General features: G+C 46.2%; 1 protein-coding gene across 1 annotated transcript in view; it reads left to right on the forward strand.

Moving 5' to 3' along the window:
- Positions 1 to 1,072: 1,072 nt before the first annotated feature.
- LOC135369393 (cubilin-like) overlaps positions 1,073 to 13,672 on the forward strand; it is a 74,892-nt gene continuing 62,292 nt past the window's right edge. Inside the window, exons 1-2 of the mRNA XM_064602986.1 lie at positions 1,073 to 1,303; positions 11,793 to 12,044. Of these exons, the coding sequence (XP_064459056.1) occupies positions 1,264 to 1,303; positions 11,793 to 12,044 (292 nt within the window). The 5' untranslated portion in view covers positions 1,073 to 1,263. The remainder of the gene's footprint in view (positions 1,304 to 11,792; positions 12,045 to 13,672) is intronic.

The following is a 13,672-nucleotide window of genomic DNA, read 5'->3' on the forward strand; positions in this document are numbered from 1 at the left end:
TCCTACAGGTTCTGCAGCTTTCCTTGGCTCCATGCGGCTTGAAACACCACGCAGAACCCGCTGATGAGACCACGACCTACTAGATTATAACGACCATGTCATAGACACCCCTTCCCAGCGCCGCATTTTTGGAAGGTAGCGGTGGCGCTACTCATCGTCCCAGTTATTGCTTCCTCAACTTCTACAATACTTTGTACTTTAGCTTACCTTAGTATTTTTGTACAAGCGGTAGATATTCCACAGATGTTTCATTCAGAGGTTGATTATCATCATCATTCTACGCGTTTTCGTAGGAGCATTGGAGCTATTGCTGTCGTCTGCTACGGTGGTGGTGGTGGTGGTGATAGGGCTTGCCGTTGTCGGCCTCACGTATGTGGGCAACGTCACGACTCACGCCCCTGGGGGAATGTGCGTCCTGGGCCGACTTCTAAGGGAACTGTGCCGACATATGTCTGAAAGCGTCTAAGGAAAACCCAGGAAAAACCCCAGACAGCACAGCCGGCACCGGGATTCGAACCCGGGTACCTCCCAGTCTCGACGTGACATGGCCAGCACGCTAACCACTGAGCCACGGGAGCTGGTCTGCTACGGTAGTCGTACATACGCTTCTGCGCGTTCAGAATTCAAATTTCCATCGTCCAATCGTGATGCAGATCTCGCGTGCCGATGAGTAGTGCCCCTAGCGGATAGTGCGGACGGGCTCCTCAGAGGGGTTGCTGATTAGGACATGGTCGTTATAATCTAGTAGGTCGCGGATGAAACCACCTGCTGTTGGATCTTTTGGCCGCTTGGCCCCGAAATGGCGCTGTGCGAGCTTGGCTACAAAAGCCCTATTAGCAACAGATCGAAAGAGAGAGCGATAACCCTTCGATTGATGGAGGCGGCATATCGTAAAGCTTTCTGTTAAGATTTGCTCTTACAATACATGAAGTAACCCATTGCTGATGAATATCTAATCAGGGCACATCGTGGTCAGTTTGCAGCACGCAGTTGCCACGTTTTTTGTATTGATTGATTGACTTGTTTGGATTTGCTTCTTAATACCCCTTCACCTTTTAGGGTGCTTCGACAACTGAGGTGACGACGACGTCCTCACCGGTCCCTTCAACAATCTCCTCAACGTTAGCGACTACGACGTCGAAGGACTCACACAAGGCATCAACGGCGGTAACGGCTGCGGTGTCCGCTACTACACAGCGGAGAGCTACTCTGGCCATCAGCTTAGGGGACGAAGAACCTCCCGCAGAACTGCTGCCTTTCCCCATGTCCAGCAACCGAACAGAACCGTGGATCAGCAACTCTGGTACGTTGTCAGGCTTGATGTGTTGAGATTATAATGCGTGCTCCGACATCCTGGTGACTACAAGATGAGGTCTTGGATCAGGAAAGAGACGCATGAATGATGCTTTGACCTTGCTCAGTGAAGGGATTTCAGTGGGTCGACCATCACCAGGTAGCCGAATAATTTCAGACGCTCTAATGTCGTCAAAGTAATCGACCTCGATGACTTTGTGTCTCGCCTGTCATTAGTCGCTACGTGAAGAAGGCGTGAAGAACAGGTGGTGGTGGTGGTGGTGGTGGTGAAGAACAGAGGTGAATGCCACTCTCCCCCAAAACCAATAGTCGAGTACTTGATCCTGCATCCTTCGTCCTTTGCCTACACTGTTAAAACAGAACTTCACCACATAGCATGCTCCTAGACGACTTTGATTCCGAATGACATACATACGTACGTACGTACGTACGTACGTACATACATACATACATACATACATACATACATACATACATACATACATACATACATACATACATACATACATACATACATACATACATACATACATACATACATACATACATACATACATACATACATACATACATACATACATACATACATACATACATACATACATACATACATACATACATACATACATACATACATACATACATACATACATACATACATACATACATACATACATACATACATACATACATACATACATACATACATACATACATACATACATACATACATACATACATACATACATACATACATACATACATACATACATACATACATACATACATACATACATACATACATACATACATACATACATACATACATACATACATACATACATACATACATACATACATACATACATACATACATACATACATACATACATACATACATACATACATACATACATACATACATACATACATACATACATACATACATACATACATACGTCTTTATTTCCATCAGAAAGATGGGAGGAGACGAGGCTAAAAGCTTCGCAGCTTGAGAGTGCCTCGACTGCTCTACAGTAGCAGCAACTGCAAGGGCCATAGACATTCAATGTGAAATTCAAGACAGGAAAGATAAGAGTAAAACAGGAAGGAGAAAAATGAAAAAGTGGTAACACTGCATTAATCAATTAGACACAAAATACTGGTTACACTGCATTAATCAATTAGGCACAGAACACTGGTTACTACAATAAGGCACACCAACAGCAATACCGCACTGAAGCATGAAAACAGAAAAGAAAAGCGTACATCTTTTTATAAGACTTTTATACATCTCTTTATTTTATCTTTTTATATCATTCTGTATCCTCATTTGCCGAAAATGGTAGGAGGCGCCTATCGGGGGGGGGGGGGGGGGATATGTTTAATGCAAAGTTAAAAAAAAGAGAAGGGAATGGTTAGCCGCGGTGTGGGCTTGCTATTCCCTAAAGCTTTCAAGCAAACAAAAGAAGACACAAACAGCTGGGATGCAGAAAATTGTGGAAAAAAAAACGTAATTCCGAATGATATCATTCTGTGTCCTTGTGTGCCGAAAATGGTAGGAGACGCCTATCTGGGACATATTATGCATGTCCCAGATAGGCTCCGCCCCCTGTTTTGAAGGAATCATGACACAGAATGATATCATTCAGAGTGGTACAGAATGGTTAAAGTAGAACTTCACCACATAGCACGCTCCGAGCGAACCGCCATTCCGAATGATATCATTCTGTGTCATGATTCGTTCAAAAGAGGGGGCGGAGCCTACCTGGGACATGCATAATATGTCACAGATAGGCGCCTCCTACCATTTTCGGCAAATAAGGACATAGAATGATATCATTCGGAATGACGGTTGGCTACACTCTTAAAAATGAACTTCACCGCATAGCACGCAACTAGCCAACCATCACCTCGAATGATACCGTTATCTGCCCTGATTTGTTGGAAACGGGAGGCGTACGCCTTTTCTGTGACACTTATGCTGTTCATAATTGTCACAGAAAATGCGTACGCCTCCCGTTTTCAACAAATCAGGGCAGATAACGATATCATTCGAGGTGATGGTTGGCTAGGAGCGTGCTATGCGGTGAAGTTTTGCTTTAACAGTGTGGATGGCTAGTAGCGTGGTATGTGGTGATGTTCTGTTTCAACAGTGTACCTACTTTATCATGAAGATTGCAGGGTCAAGAGCATCACTATCGGTTGAGGGCGCGTGACATGCATTTCTGTTCTTCACTCCTTCTTCGTGTAACGACCAATGACAGTCGAGACACAAAGTCATCGAGGTCGATTACTTTGACGAGATTAGGGCCCGTGAGGTCGCAGCTCAAGTATGTCAGGGAAAACTCTTTCCCTCATATACACTTGAAATCATTAACTTCTGGGCGTTGCACGCTTACGGGCTTGAGGTCACAGCTCGCACGTTGAACACAAGTATGATTTCCGATGTACCAGCTCACGTATTACCCGCTTCAGCACTGACAAGGTCTAATACCCTAGTCAGACAGCATTTCAAATGTCAATTGCGGGAAATGGCATTCGGCCTCTCAAATGACCTTTGTTCGGGGGCGCATGCAAGACAGGCGGGAAAGGAGTGCTCCTAAACTGACTGCCCTCACCGGCTCCCTTTTTCGGTTTCGTTTTCCCTGCCTGCTGTGGAAATTTGAAGTTGGTCTGTGCGCCGCAAATCAAGATGCAGAAGTTATATGCCCTTCTCTAAATAGGATCTAAGTACGTTTACACAATTTCACTCCATTATCCGCATTTTATAGGTTTTCCTACATTCAGCTGCGAAGGTAGCCAGGGTACAATGGCATAACACTGTTGTCGAGATTGCTCCTTTCTGCACCTCAAATGTCGTTGGGGGCCTCCTTTCGCGTTGATGGTCACCTCTTAGAAAGGTCCTTTGAGCTGCTGTCTGACACGGCTCTGAAAGGTCATTTTTTGCAAATGAAAATTCCCCGAAGTCCTTCGAGCATGCCGTCTGACTGGGGTATCAATTGTTTTCACACCCGTAACTCGCGACGTGCTAATTACAACCGCGATAGCGTTGGCGAATACTTTTCGTAACAATGTAACGAGGAACGCAGCAATTAAGTCAACGAGCATTCCTCCTATAGAAGAAAGCACGCTATATGTCGTCCTCGAACGCAGTGTGTCACAAGGCGATCGACGTACGACCGTCGCGTAATGTCCATTCCTTTATCAAATAGCCGAGGTCGCGAGCAAACATTCTCAAGGTCGTCTGATGTTCCTTTTGTGCCTCAACCAAGCGTGATGTAACGGGACCCCTGAGGCGAGACGGTCTCAGAAACGGCCTTGTGATCAAAACGCCTTTCTTCTTGCGCCAAACCAAAAACGTAATCGTGACATCTCATCCAAACATTCAGATACAAAATGTCTGAATGCTTCTATGGAAAACGCGTAGATGGGGGAATATTGTAGCTTTGTGAACTGCTGAGCGACTGCATACGGTTCTGTACTCTCCTTGCCTTCTTCCTTCTTCTGTTGGGCTCAGCGCTTTCAATGAGGATGCTATGCTGTAAATTTATCTTGTAGCGACTGCCATTGCCTGCTGATAAATGAACCTGACGTGTAGATTTTACGTCCACCTTTTTGCAGCATGTCGCCTACCCCTTACAGTGCTGTTTCGCCTTTGTATCCTGTAATGTCGCAAAAAGTCATTCAAATTCCTTCCACTTGTTGTCTTATTACATTGCAAATCTCGGACCTCTAATTTGAACGGCGACATGTGCGCACGGCCTTCTTCCAGATGTACCAAGATCGGTTTTCTTTTTCTTTTCTATTTTCTTTTTTGAACCAGACCACTCCACGGACCATGTCTTGTTCTACGTTGGACCCCCGGGTCGAGCACGGGTGCAGTAGGCGATCCCAGTGCACTCTTACAAATGAACTTCACCACATAGCACGCTCTTAGCCAACCATCATCCCGAATGACAACGTTCTCGCCCCTGATTTGTTGAAAACGGGAGGAGGAGCCTATTTTGTGCTATTATGCACGGCTAGGAGCGTGCTATGTGGTGAAGTTCATTTTTAAGAGTGTGGGTGCTGCCATTCTTGTACCGGGAGCATGGCATAGCCCACCTTGACGTAAAAGACTAATAATAATGATAATTAGTATAACGTCTGCTGAGTCCGACAGTATTTCTATGCCGTCAGTGCATTACTAGCGTGTGCACTGTTTTCGGAATGGAGCGCGAACTTGCAGATGCACTAAAGCTTGCATGAAGTGAAATATAGCACTCGTCGAAAAAGCAAGAAAACAACGGGAATCAGACCTCTCGATTGTTCATATGCACTCCTATAGACCACTTGCACTCCTACGTCATCGATTACGTTTCGCCGCCGCGCAAAGCATGCTGGTGGGCACCTATCAACCTTATCAGCCTTTTCGGCCTATCAGCAGACGCGTTTTTCCCGCTTCTTGCCAACCAGAGCAAAATATAACCTCGAACCGGTCTTCTCGGGACGCCACATGTTTGTAAACAGAAAATGGTCTATACTTCACTGCACTTCTACTATATACTGCAATACTACACTTCACTTGTATACTGCACTTCGGGGAGAATTCTAGTTTGATTCGAATTGGGCCTAAACCGATTCGCGAGTTGGAGGGGGGGGGGGGGACGAGCGGATAATCAGGGATTATACTGTTTAGCCTGAACAAGTCAGACCCTAATTATAAAGTCCACAAGTGTCTGAAACGCTGCTCCTTCTGGTTTGCATGCAGTACGCATTCAAAACGTTGGTTTGCGTCCAATACTTATTTACTGTGTGGTTTGCACTGCACAAATACTGTGTTCTGTCGTGTCGTTCTTGTTCCGCGTCTCTGGATCCTTTTCCTTTATTCGTTGTAGACCGCGCTCATCCTTCTTTCTTGGGTACTCTTTTTTTTTTTTTTTTCGTTGGAGAACATTCCGCACCGAAAATATAAAAAAAGGAGGTCACCCTAGCCACCCTAACCATTTTAACAGTGCTGGGTACTTGGCTCCTGCTCCAAAGCCATCATCCATTGCAATGGCTGATCGGATTCCTTCGTACCAACGGGGTGCTCGACAAGTTCTGATCGACACCCTTCTTCGGTGTCCGTATTCATTGCTCGCAGTTTTCAGTGTTTTCAGTGCGCGACTTTTCTGTCCTCTCCTGCTGTCCTGCTCTCTTCCCAGTTTTCTTTCCGTTCTTCCCCTTCTTACATTTTATTGGGGTAGCTGCTAAGTGTTATTCATTTCTGCCCTCTAACCGAAGTGGAGTCGCCGGTATTCACTTAGATGGAGCCAATTTCTCCATATTAGTTTTATTTACAACCACTCACTCAATTAATATGGTCCTTTTGTGGTGCGTATCTTATACGAAGACGCGCGAGCATATGCAAAGCGTTTTTGGTTCAGAGGTACAGCGTAGAGCAGCAGACGGAAAGGGTACGTTGCCGGACTCACAGCTCATTCGTGCGTTCCTTGTAACCGAACACAGCAAGTAATACATGTGGAAAGGAAAGCTACATATTTTTTAATTTGCTAGTAAAATTGCGGTAAAACATTAAAGGGGTAAAACATGTATAAAAGGGAGCCTGGCCATTAGGAGGAGCTTAAAAAAAGAGACTCAACATGTCCGTCAAACTTGGGCGCCTTTCATTGGTTGTCGTTTTCCATGGGGGCCGCCAAATTGACACCAAATTTTCTCCAAAATGGAGGATGATTCTTGGAGCGCAGAAGCGGGGATTTCGTGACAAAATGTTCTCATAAACTACTCATATTTTATTCTGTGAGTAGGCATTCTCTGGTAACTAGCCGTAAAATCGGCTTCAACTTTCGCTCCGTCATCACTGTTTACGCGAAAATGTTTCGCCGCTACTGTTAGGCCTAGTGAAGACCAAGAAGATAGCTCGAAAGACGCCACTGATGCTAATGACAAAAGAAGGAAGTCACTGAAAAGGTTAGCCAGCTGTAACAGTCGAACCCATGCACATCTTCTGGATTACCGGTCTAAGGCTCTTACCAATTGAGCTAAGCTAATAAGCCGCTCAGTAACTTTCACTGACTTCCTTCTTTCATCATTAATTTCTTAGGCACTTGAGGCCTTGTATGAATTTGTACTTTCTGTGTGTTCTAGACTCAGAACATCAATTCCCATCACGCCACTGATGCGCAAGATTTTGCATTATTTCACTGAATTTTAGTTACACACAGACACACACATCTTTGCACAATTTTGATTCAATCTGCTTACGTCACGTGATTTAGATGTTCAGTCCGGCAGCCGTCTGCAACGAAGAATCGGTTCTGCCGCTCTCCTGGCCAATCACTTCTGCCAGCAACCATTTCTGCAATTCCGAGCCTTCCCAACATGCCCCTCTCCATGCAGATGGTGTTGATAGCAGTGGGTGCAAAATCCGGAGTTTTGGTCTGTCACCAGTGACAAACGTTTCAATCCGAATCAATAGAGTTTCTCCAAAATGGTGGTACCCAGTAAATAAGGGTGAGGTATAAGTACTGGATAGCCCGTAATAATAGGGAACTGTATTTCGACCTGTGATTGGCTAGGTACCTCAAAAAGTGGGTGGAGCGTCAGGTATGCCCAGGTCCCATTAATAACCAAACTCCATTTTAATACACGGCACTGCGGTAAAACGACTCCCGGCGATATCCGGTGGGAAATTTAATTTGTCTGGCCACAGTAATTTCCCGAGGAGCTTTCTGCTGATGATGACTACGTAGCCGACTTGTTTTGTTTTGGCCACAGTGCTATGCGCATGCAATGTAGTTTTGCCGCCCAATCTGACCAGCAATGCGGAGTTGGTGACGTCTTCGGTACACTATTGCCCGTTATTTTTTATTTTAATTTTCTAAGAAACTATGAGCGCAATTGTGACGAAAATTGTGACCTGAGTGGGCTATGACCGTGCTGTGCAGTGAAGTTAAGTCTTAACAGCCCAATGGAGGCGTCCCTTTCCGTTCGTGTTTTTATTTTTATTTTTATTTTTTTGTATGTTCTTCACTCTAAGCACGTGTTCGGCGCTCTCTGTCGTTGGCCTATACCGCACTACAACTGCACTCTTAAAAATGAACTTCACCGCATAGCACGCTCCTAGCCAACCATTATCTCGAATGATATCGTTATCTGCCCTGATTTGTTGAAAATAGGGGGCGTACGCCTTTTCTGTGACAATTATGAACAGCATAAGTGTCACAGAAATGGCGTACGCCCCCCGTTTTCAACAAATCAGGGCAGATAACGATATCATTCGAGATAATGGTTGGCTAGGAGCGTGCTATGCGGTGAAGTTCATTTTTAAGCGTGTGGCTGAGCAAAAATTAAAGGAAACAAACATAGTCGCAGCATTCCTATTATCAGGTGACCCCGCAGAGTACCACATCGTTGCTTGCATGACGCAACACCCATTCTTTGTCTCCCACACGTTGAATTTTTCATTATCATATTCCTTTAGTACGTACGCACCTGTCAACTAGCGTGAAGTATCTTTTGTTTCGCCAAAATTAGCCGAGGAGAGGCTCACTTCCGGTCGCTGCTTTTGTTGTCCCATCGCCGAGGGGGGCATATAATGGAAACGTATACACGACGCTCGATAAACAAAGCGCCTTCGTGCGGTTGTTCGGAGAGGTTGTACGAAGAACAGTAGGGCGCGCGCTTCCGCGATACTTACTCACTTCTGCTTTCAAGACAAGATCTTCTGGTACATCGATGACGCATTGTACTTTCACGTGATATTGTCCCCTTATAGTTTTGAGAGGGAGGGGTACACAGAGAAGAAAAAACCGAAGACTTACAGTTTAAGCACAACAGATAACGAATGACCATAATGGGTACAAAATAGGCTCCACCTCATGTTTTCAACAAATCAGGAGCGAGAACGTTGTCATTCGGGATGCGGGTTGGCTAGGAGCGTGCTATGTGGTGAAAATCATTTTTGAGAGTGTAGGTTACCTACAGGCATATGTCCGTACGTCCGTGCAGCCTCATTTGCAGCTAGCGTGTCTCTCTGTGGAAGAAATCCGCCGGAGCGTGTTCCGTAGACGTTTGTCCAGCACTGTACATACACTCTTAGAAATAAACTTCACCACATAGCACGCTCCTAGCCAACCATCATCCCGAATGACAACGTTCTTGACCCTGATTTGTTGAAAACGGCGGGAGGCGGAGCCTATTCTGTGCCGTGCATAATGGCACAAAATAGGCTCCGCCTCCCGTTTTCAACAAATCTAGAGCAACAACGTTGTCGTTCGGGATTATGATTGGCTATGACAGTGGCGTCACAAGGGGGGTGCGGGGGGTGCGGTCAGCACAGGGTGAAGCGACGGAAGGGGTGACGTGCCGCACCAACACTGCCGCTTCCTCCCGTTCTCTGCGGCACGATGACGCCAAAAACAACATGAGGAGCCATCTACGAGGCACATTATTATTTTTTTTTTTTCTGAGTGTGGTGTGATATGTTTATTTATCATGAATTGCCTGGTACGGGAAGGGATCCGTTAAAGGTACTGTAAAGCAGTAGACAAGCATGATATGCCGGTGATGTGACTAGAGACTTTGTTGCTTCTAAATACCATATGCGGAACTACACGACCGACAACGCACTATAAATATTTTTAATTTGCCATGAAAGCTGGGGCCTAGTGGAGCGGTGCGACGCCTGGTGTCAAACAACCCCCTGTACAGCGGGCAACACTGAAAATTGGTATTACACACTATGACATCGGAACTTCGTTATTTTAGTAACCATATTATTAGTTTTCCTGTTTACCTATGCATTCTGAAACCCCTGTTAACAGTTTAACCTGTTAACCCCTGTTTTTGCGAAGTAACCCAGTGCTGGCCGCTGTTCGATGGGGGCTCTCCCTACTTCTCTGCTGCGCCTGCGCGCTCCTTTTGTTCGCGGCCTCTTTCGAACGAACAAACTCTCTCTGTGAACCTCTGTGAACAAACAAGTCCCGACGCTGTCTGGCTTCTTGAACGTCTGACACATTTTTTTCAACGGCTCAGCATTTCATTTCAGTTCGCTTAGGCGGCAACCGCATGGAGCAACTTTTGCCAACTGAATCGGGCCAACGGAGCGCCAACTCAGCGTGAACGGAACGGTATAGAAGCTATGCAACCGCATGTAGCAGAATGTCTACGTTGAGGTTGTCATGGTGAAGCGTCGGCCTAGCGTTTACCCCCGCTTGTTGCACGCGAAGTGGCAATGCTTATTGTTGTAAACTGCTGTACGCATTGTTTAGTAACATAAATGATACTTTAGCGGTTCTTGAAAAAGTACGGTGCTAATAACATCTAGAAATCAGGTGTTTACAAGAAATTTTGAGATACGAAGAGAATGTTGGCGTATGAGTGTTTCTAGCAATGATCACTAATATCAGACTGCATTTTTGTTACCGTTATCTCCTCACACATTTCCGATTTGCCATGTGCCACAAATAATATTTTGATTGATAGAAGAGAGAGGAGGACGCTGACATAAAATCTTTGCTGTGTTTGATAATTTTTGTGTCCGTCCCTATCTCCTCCGTGTCTCTGGTTCCTCCTTCTAATATTTTGATGTTTCATTTAGTCACCTTCTGCTTGCACACACCTTGCCACCTCCTGCCAAAGGATATATTTTAAGTTCCAAAGGGGTGGCCTCCATATTAATATATCCACGTCGAAGTCCGCGCGACGGGCCATCTGCGTGTCCTTCTAGGAGGCAGGGCGAAGAGAGCAAAGCCCGAAATGAAAAAAAAAAAAAAAGCGGTCACAGGCATGGTCACAGGTGACTTTGTCACGTGCTTGTGGCATTTCCTGTGAAGCGTGTTTTCATTGGCGCACACGGTTCCGTCGGGTGGCGTCACTTCCTCTCCTCAGACTAAATATCTATCCTTGGCAGAAACCGGCTCATCGGTCCGTCGTCTATTGTTCGCTTAGTAGGTCACCGTTCCTTTCAAGTTCTGCTGCCATTCAGTTGGCAAAAGTGCTCCATGCGGTTGCCGCCTGTTTATCCTCAGATGTGGATCGTTGTGTGGATTGCAGGGGCGGATTTTGTGGTGGATTGTTATGTCGGGCCCAGTGTTATACGCATGCAATGTTGTTGCCGCCGTATGTATCAGAAGTAGGGATTCATTTCGAATACCTAGTACAGTGTTGCCCGTAATCTTTAATTGTAATTTTCCAATTAACTGCACCGTCGATTGGAATGAAACTTGCGCAGTTTTTGTCCTGGTGGCTTGGACTATCGAATAGCCACAATAAATCACATTTGATCGGTGCTGCTTTAGAGTACCTTTAATGGGGGCATGGGGTGTGTGTGGGGGGGGGGAGGTGACGCAAAGTGCCCACGCACCGGGTGACGCGTACCCTAGCGACGCCACTGGGCTAGGAGCGTGCAATGTGGTGAAGGTCTTTTTTGAGAATGTACCTGACGAACCAAATACAATCCTTATCTTTGTTTTTTCTTTTTTCTCTTTCAGTGCAGCCGCGATTTGTGGGCGTGTGCGACTACTGCCTGTTCGACGGAGAAGGGAACTTTACCAGCTACGGTTACCCGCTCGACTACCACGCCAACCAAGAGTGCTCGTACAGGGTCAAGCGGCTACCCGGTACCTGTGCCCTGGAAATCATCTTTCACGACTTCGACCTTCAAGACACGCCCGGATGCAGGGCCGATTATTTCAAGGTCGAAGGAATACGCTTCTGCGGGCAGGAACCACGAGCACACAGAGGTCAGGCCCGGATAGGATAAAGCATCGTTTCGAATGGTGTCGAGAGTACATAGGGTTCGTCGTTTTCGGGTTGTATAATTTTTTCAAATTCGGGAGGAAAAAATCGGGGAGAAATCCGGCGCTATGATCTCTGTTTGATATGTCACCGGGAAATTTTCGGGTGGAACCAGTGCCGGATTTAGGGGAGGGCACTTGCCCCGGGGCCCCCACCAGTAAAGGTCTTGTCCAAGGGAAATGTGTTTTGCATGCCTGAAACGCATCCCTGAAACGGAAACTTGGTAAAAATCTGTCTTCCGTCGACGCATACCGACCCCGAATAACACATTGGATAGACGTGAATAGAATACTTATTTCACTTGTCTGCGAAATGTTCAAAATATGACGAAACCTGACTGCTGAAAAATCTCGGACTAGTGTGCCACACGGCCGCCGTCCTTTAGAAGCAAAACGATGTCATTTATGGAGATATAGTACACGAATACATAGAATAATACATAGAATGCACGAGAGAGCCCCCACAGTACAGTGCCCCGGGGCCCCCACCACTGTAAATCCGGCACTGGGTGAGGAGGGAGGAGGAGGAGTGTCGTTGGGAGGAACCCGAGAGGTCTGCCTGCCTGATTAGGCGGCATGTTTCTCGGGAAGGGAAAGATGGTGGAGAGGAGGAAAGGGTGAAGTGGAAGACCGAGCGGAATCCGCTCGGGGGGAGGATAGCTGCGTCCATGGGCCGACTTCAGGGGAACTGTGCCGGCATACGCCTATTACACATCTGAGGGAAACCCAGGAAAAACCCCAGACGGCACAGCCGAACCGCGGACCTCCCAGTCTCCAAGCGCACGCGTTACCGCTGCGCCACCGGAGCTGGTGGCACTGGGTGCAAGGCAGAGAAACAAGAATCTTTATGTTTCCGCTCGGGACTGGGACACAGTGAATGACCGCGGTATTGAAACACTTTCCCGAGCTCCACAAAACCTCGTCTTTGACTCCTGCAGGCGCGGGGATCGTAAAAGGAGGACAAATAAGTTGTCACTAAATAGCTCTCCTTGCTGATATTATGATTCATTCTTTCGACGGTTTACCTAGAACGACAAGTTGAAGGACCGCAAGGATTTCGGGTTGATATTTGGTTTTACCCGAAAGTTCTTGAAAATCTTGAAATTCGTTCGGGGGGAACTATCGTGAAAAATCGGGTTTAACTCGAAAACGAAGAACCCTACGGGTACATAATGTCCCTGCTGTCACACGGACAGTCTCCAATGGTCATTGAAGCCAATCGCCATTGAGCCAATTGACATGAAAAAACTTGGGTTAGCGCCCCCCAGCGTGTAAAGTGCCAACCACACAACGATTCAAATATCGAGAAAGGCAGAAAAAGAGGCAGACCGAAGTCTACCGGAGAGAACAGGAGAGCGTGGGCTTAGTGACGCATGAACAGTGGACGAGGGTAGTTAAAAAATGGCGAGTTTACTATGTTACCCCTGCGCATTCTTTCTCCCTTCTTTCCCTTTCTTTCACTTTCTTCTTTCCCTTTCCCTTGTTTCTTTCCTCTTCCTTTTTGTTTTTCGTCCTTTTTTATGGAGTCTCACCTTTTTCCTCTTCTTCATTTTCTTTCTATTTATTCTTCGTTT

This window comes from Ornithodoros turicata, chromosome 9 (genome assembly GCF_037126465.1).
Source record: "Ornithodoros turicata isolate Travis chromosome 9, ASM3712646v1, whole genome shotgun sequence".
NCBI classification, from domain to species: Eukaryota; Metazoa; Arthropoda; class Arachnida; order Ixodida; family Argasidae; genus Ornithodoros; species Ornithodoros turicata.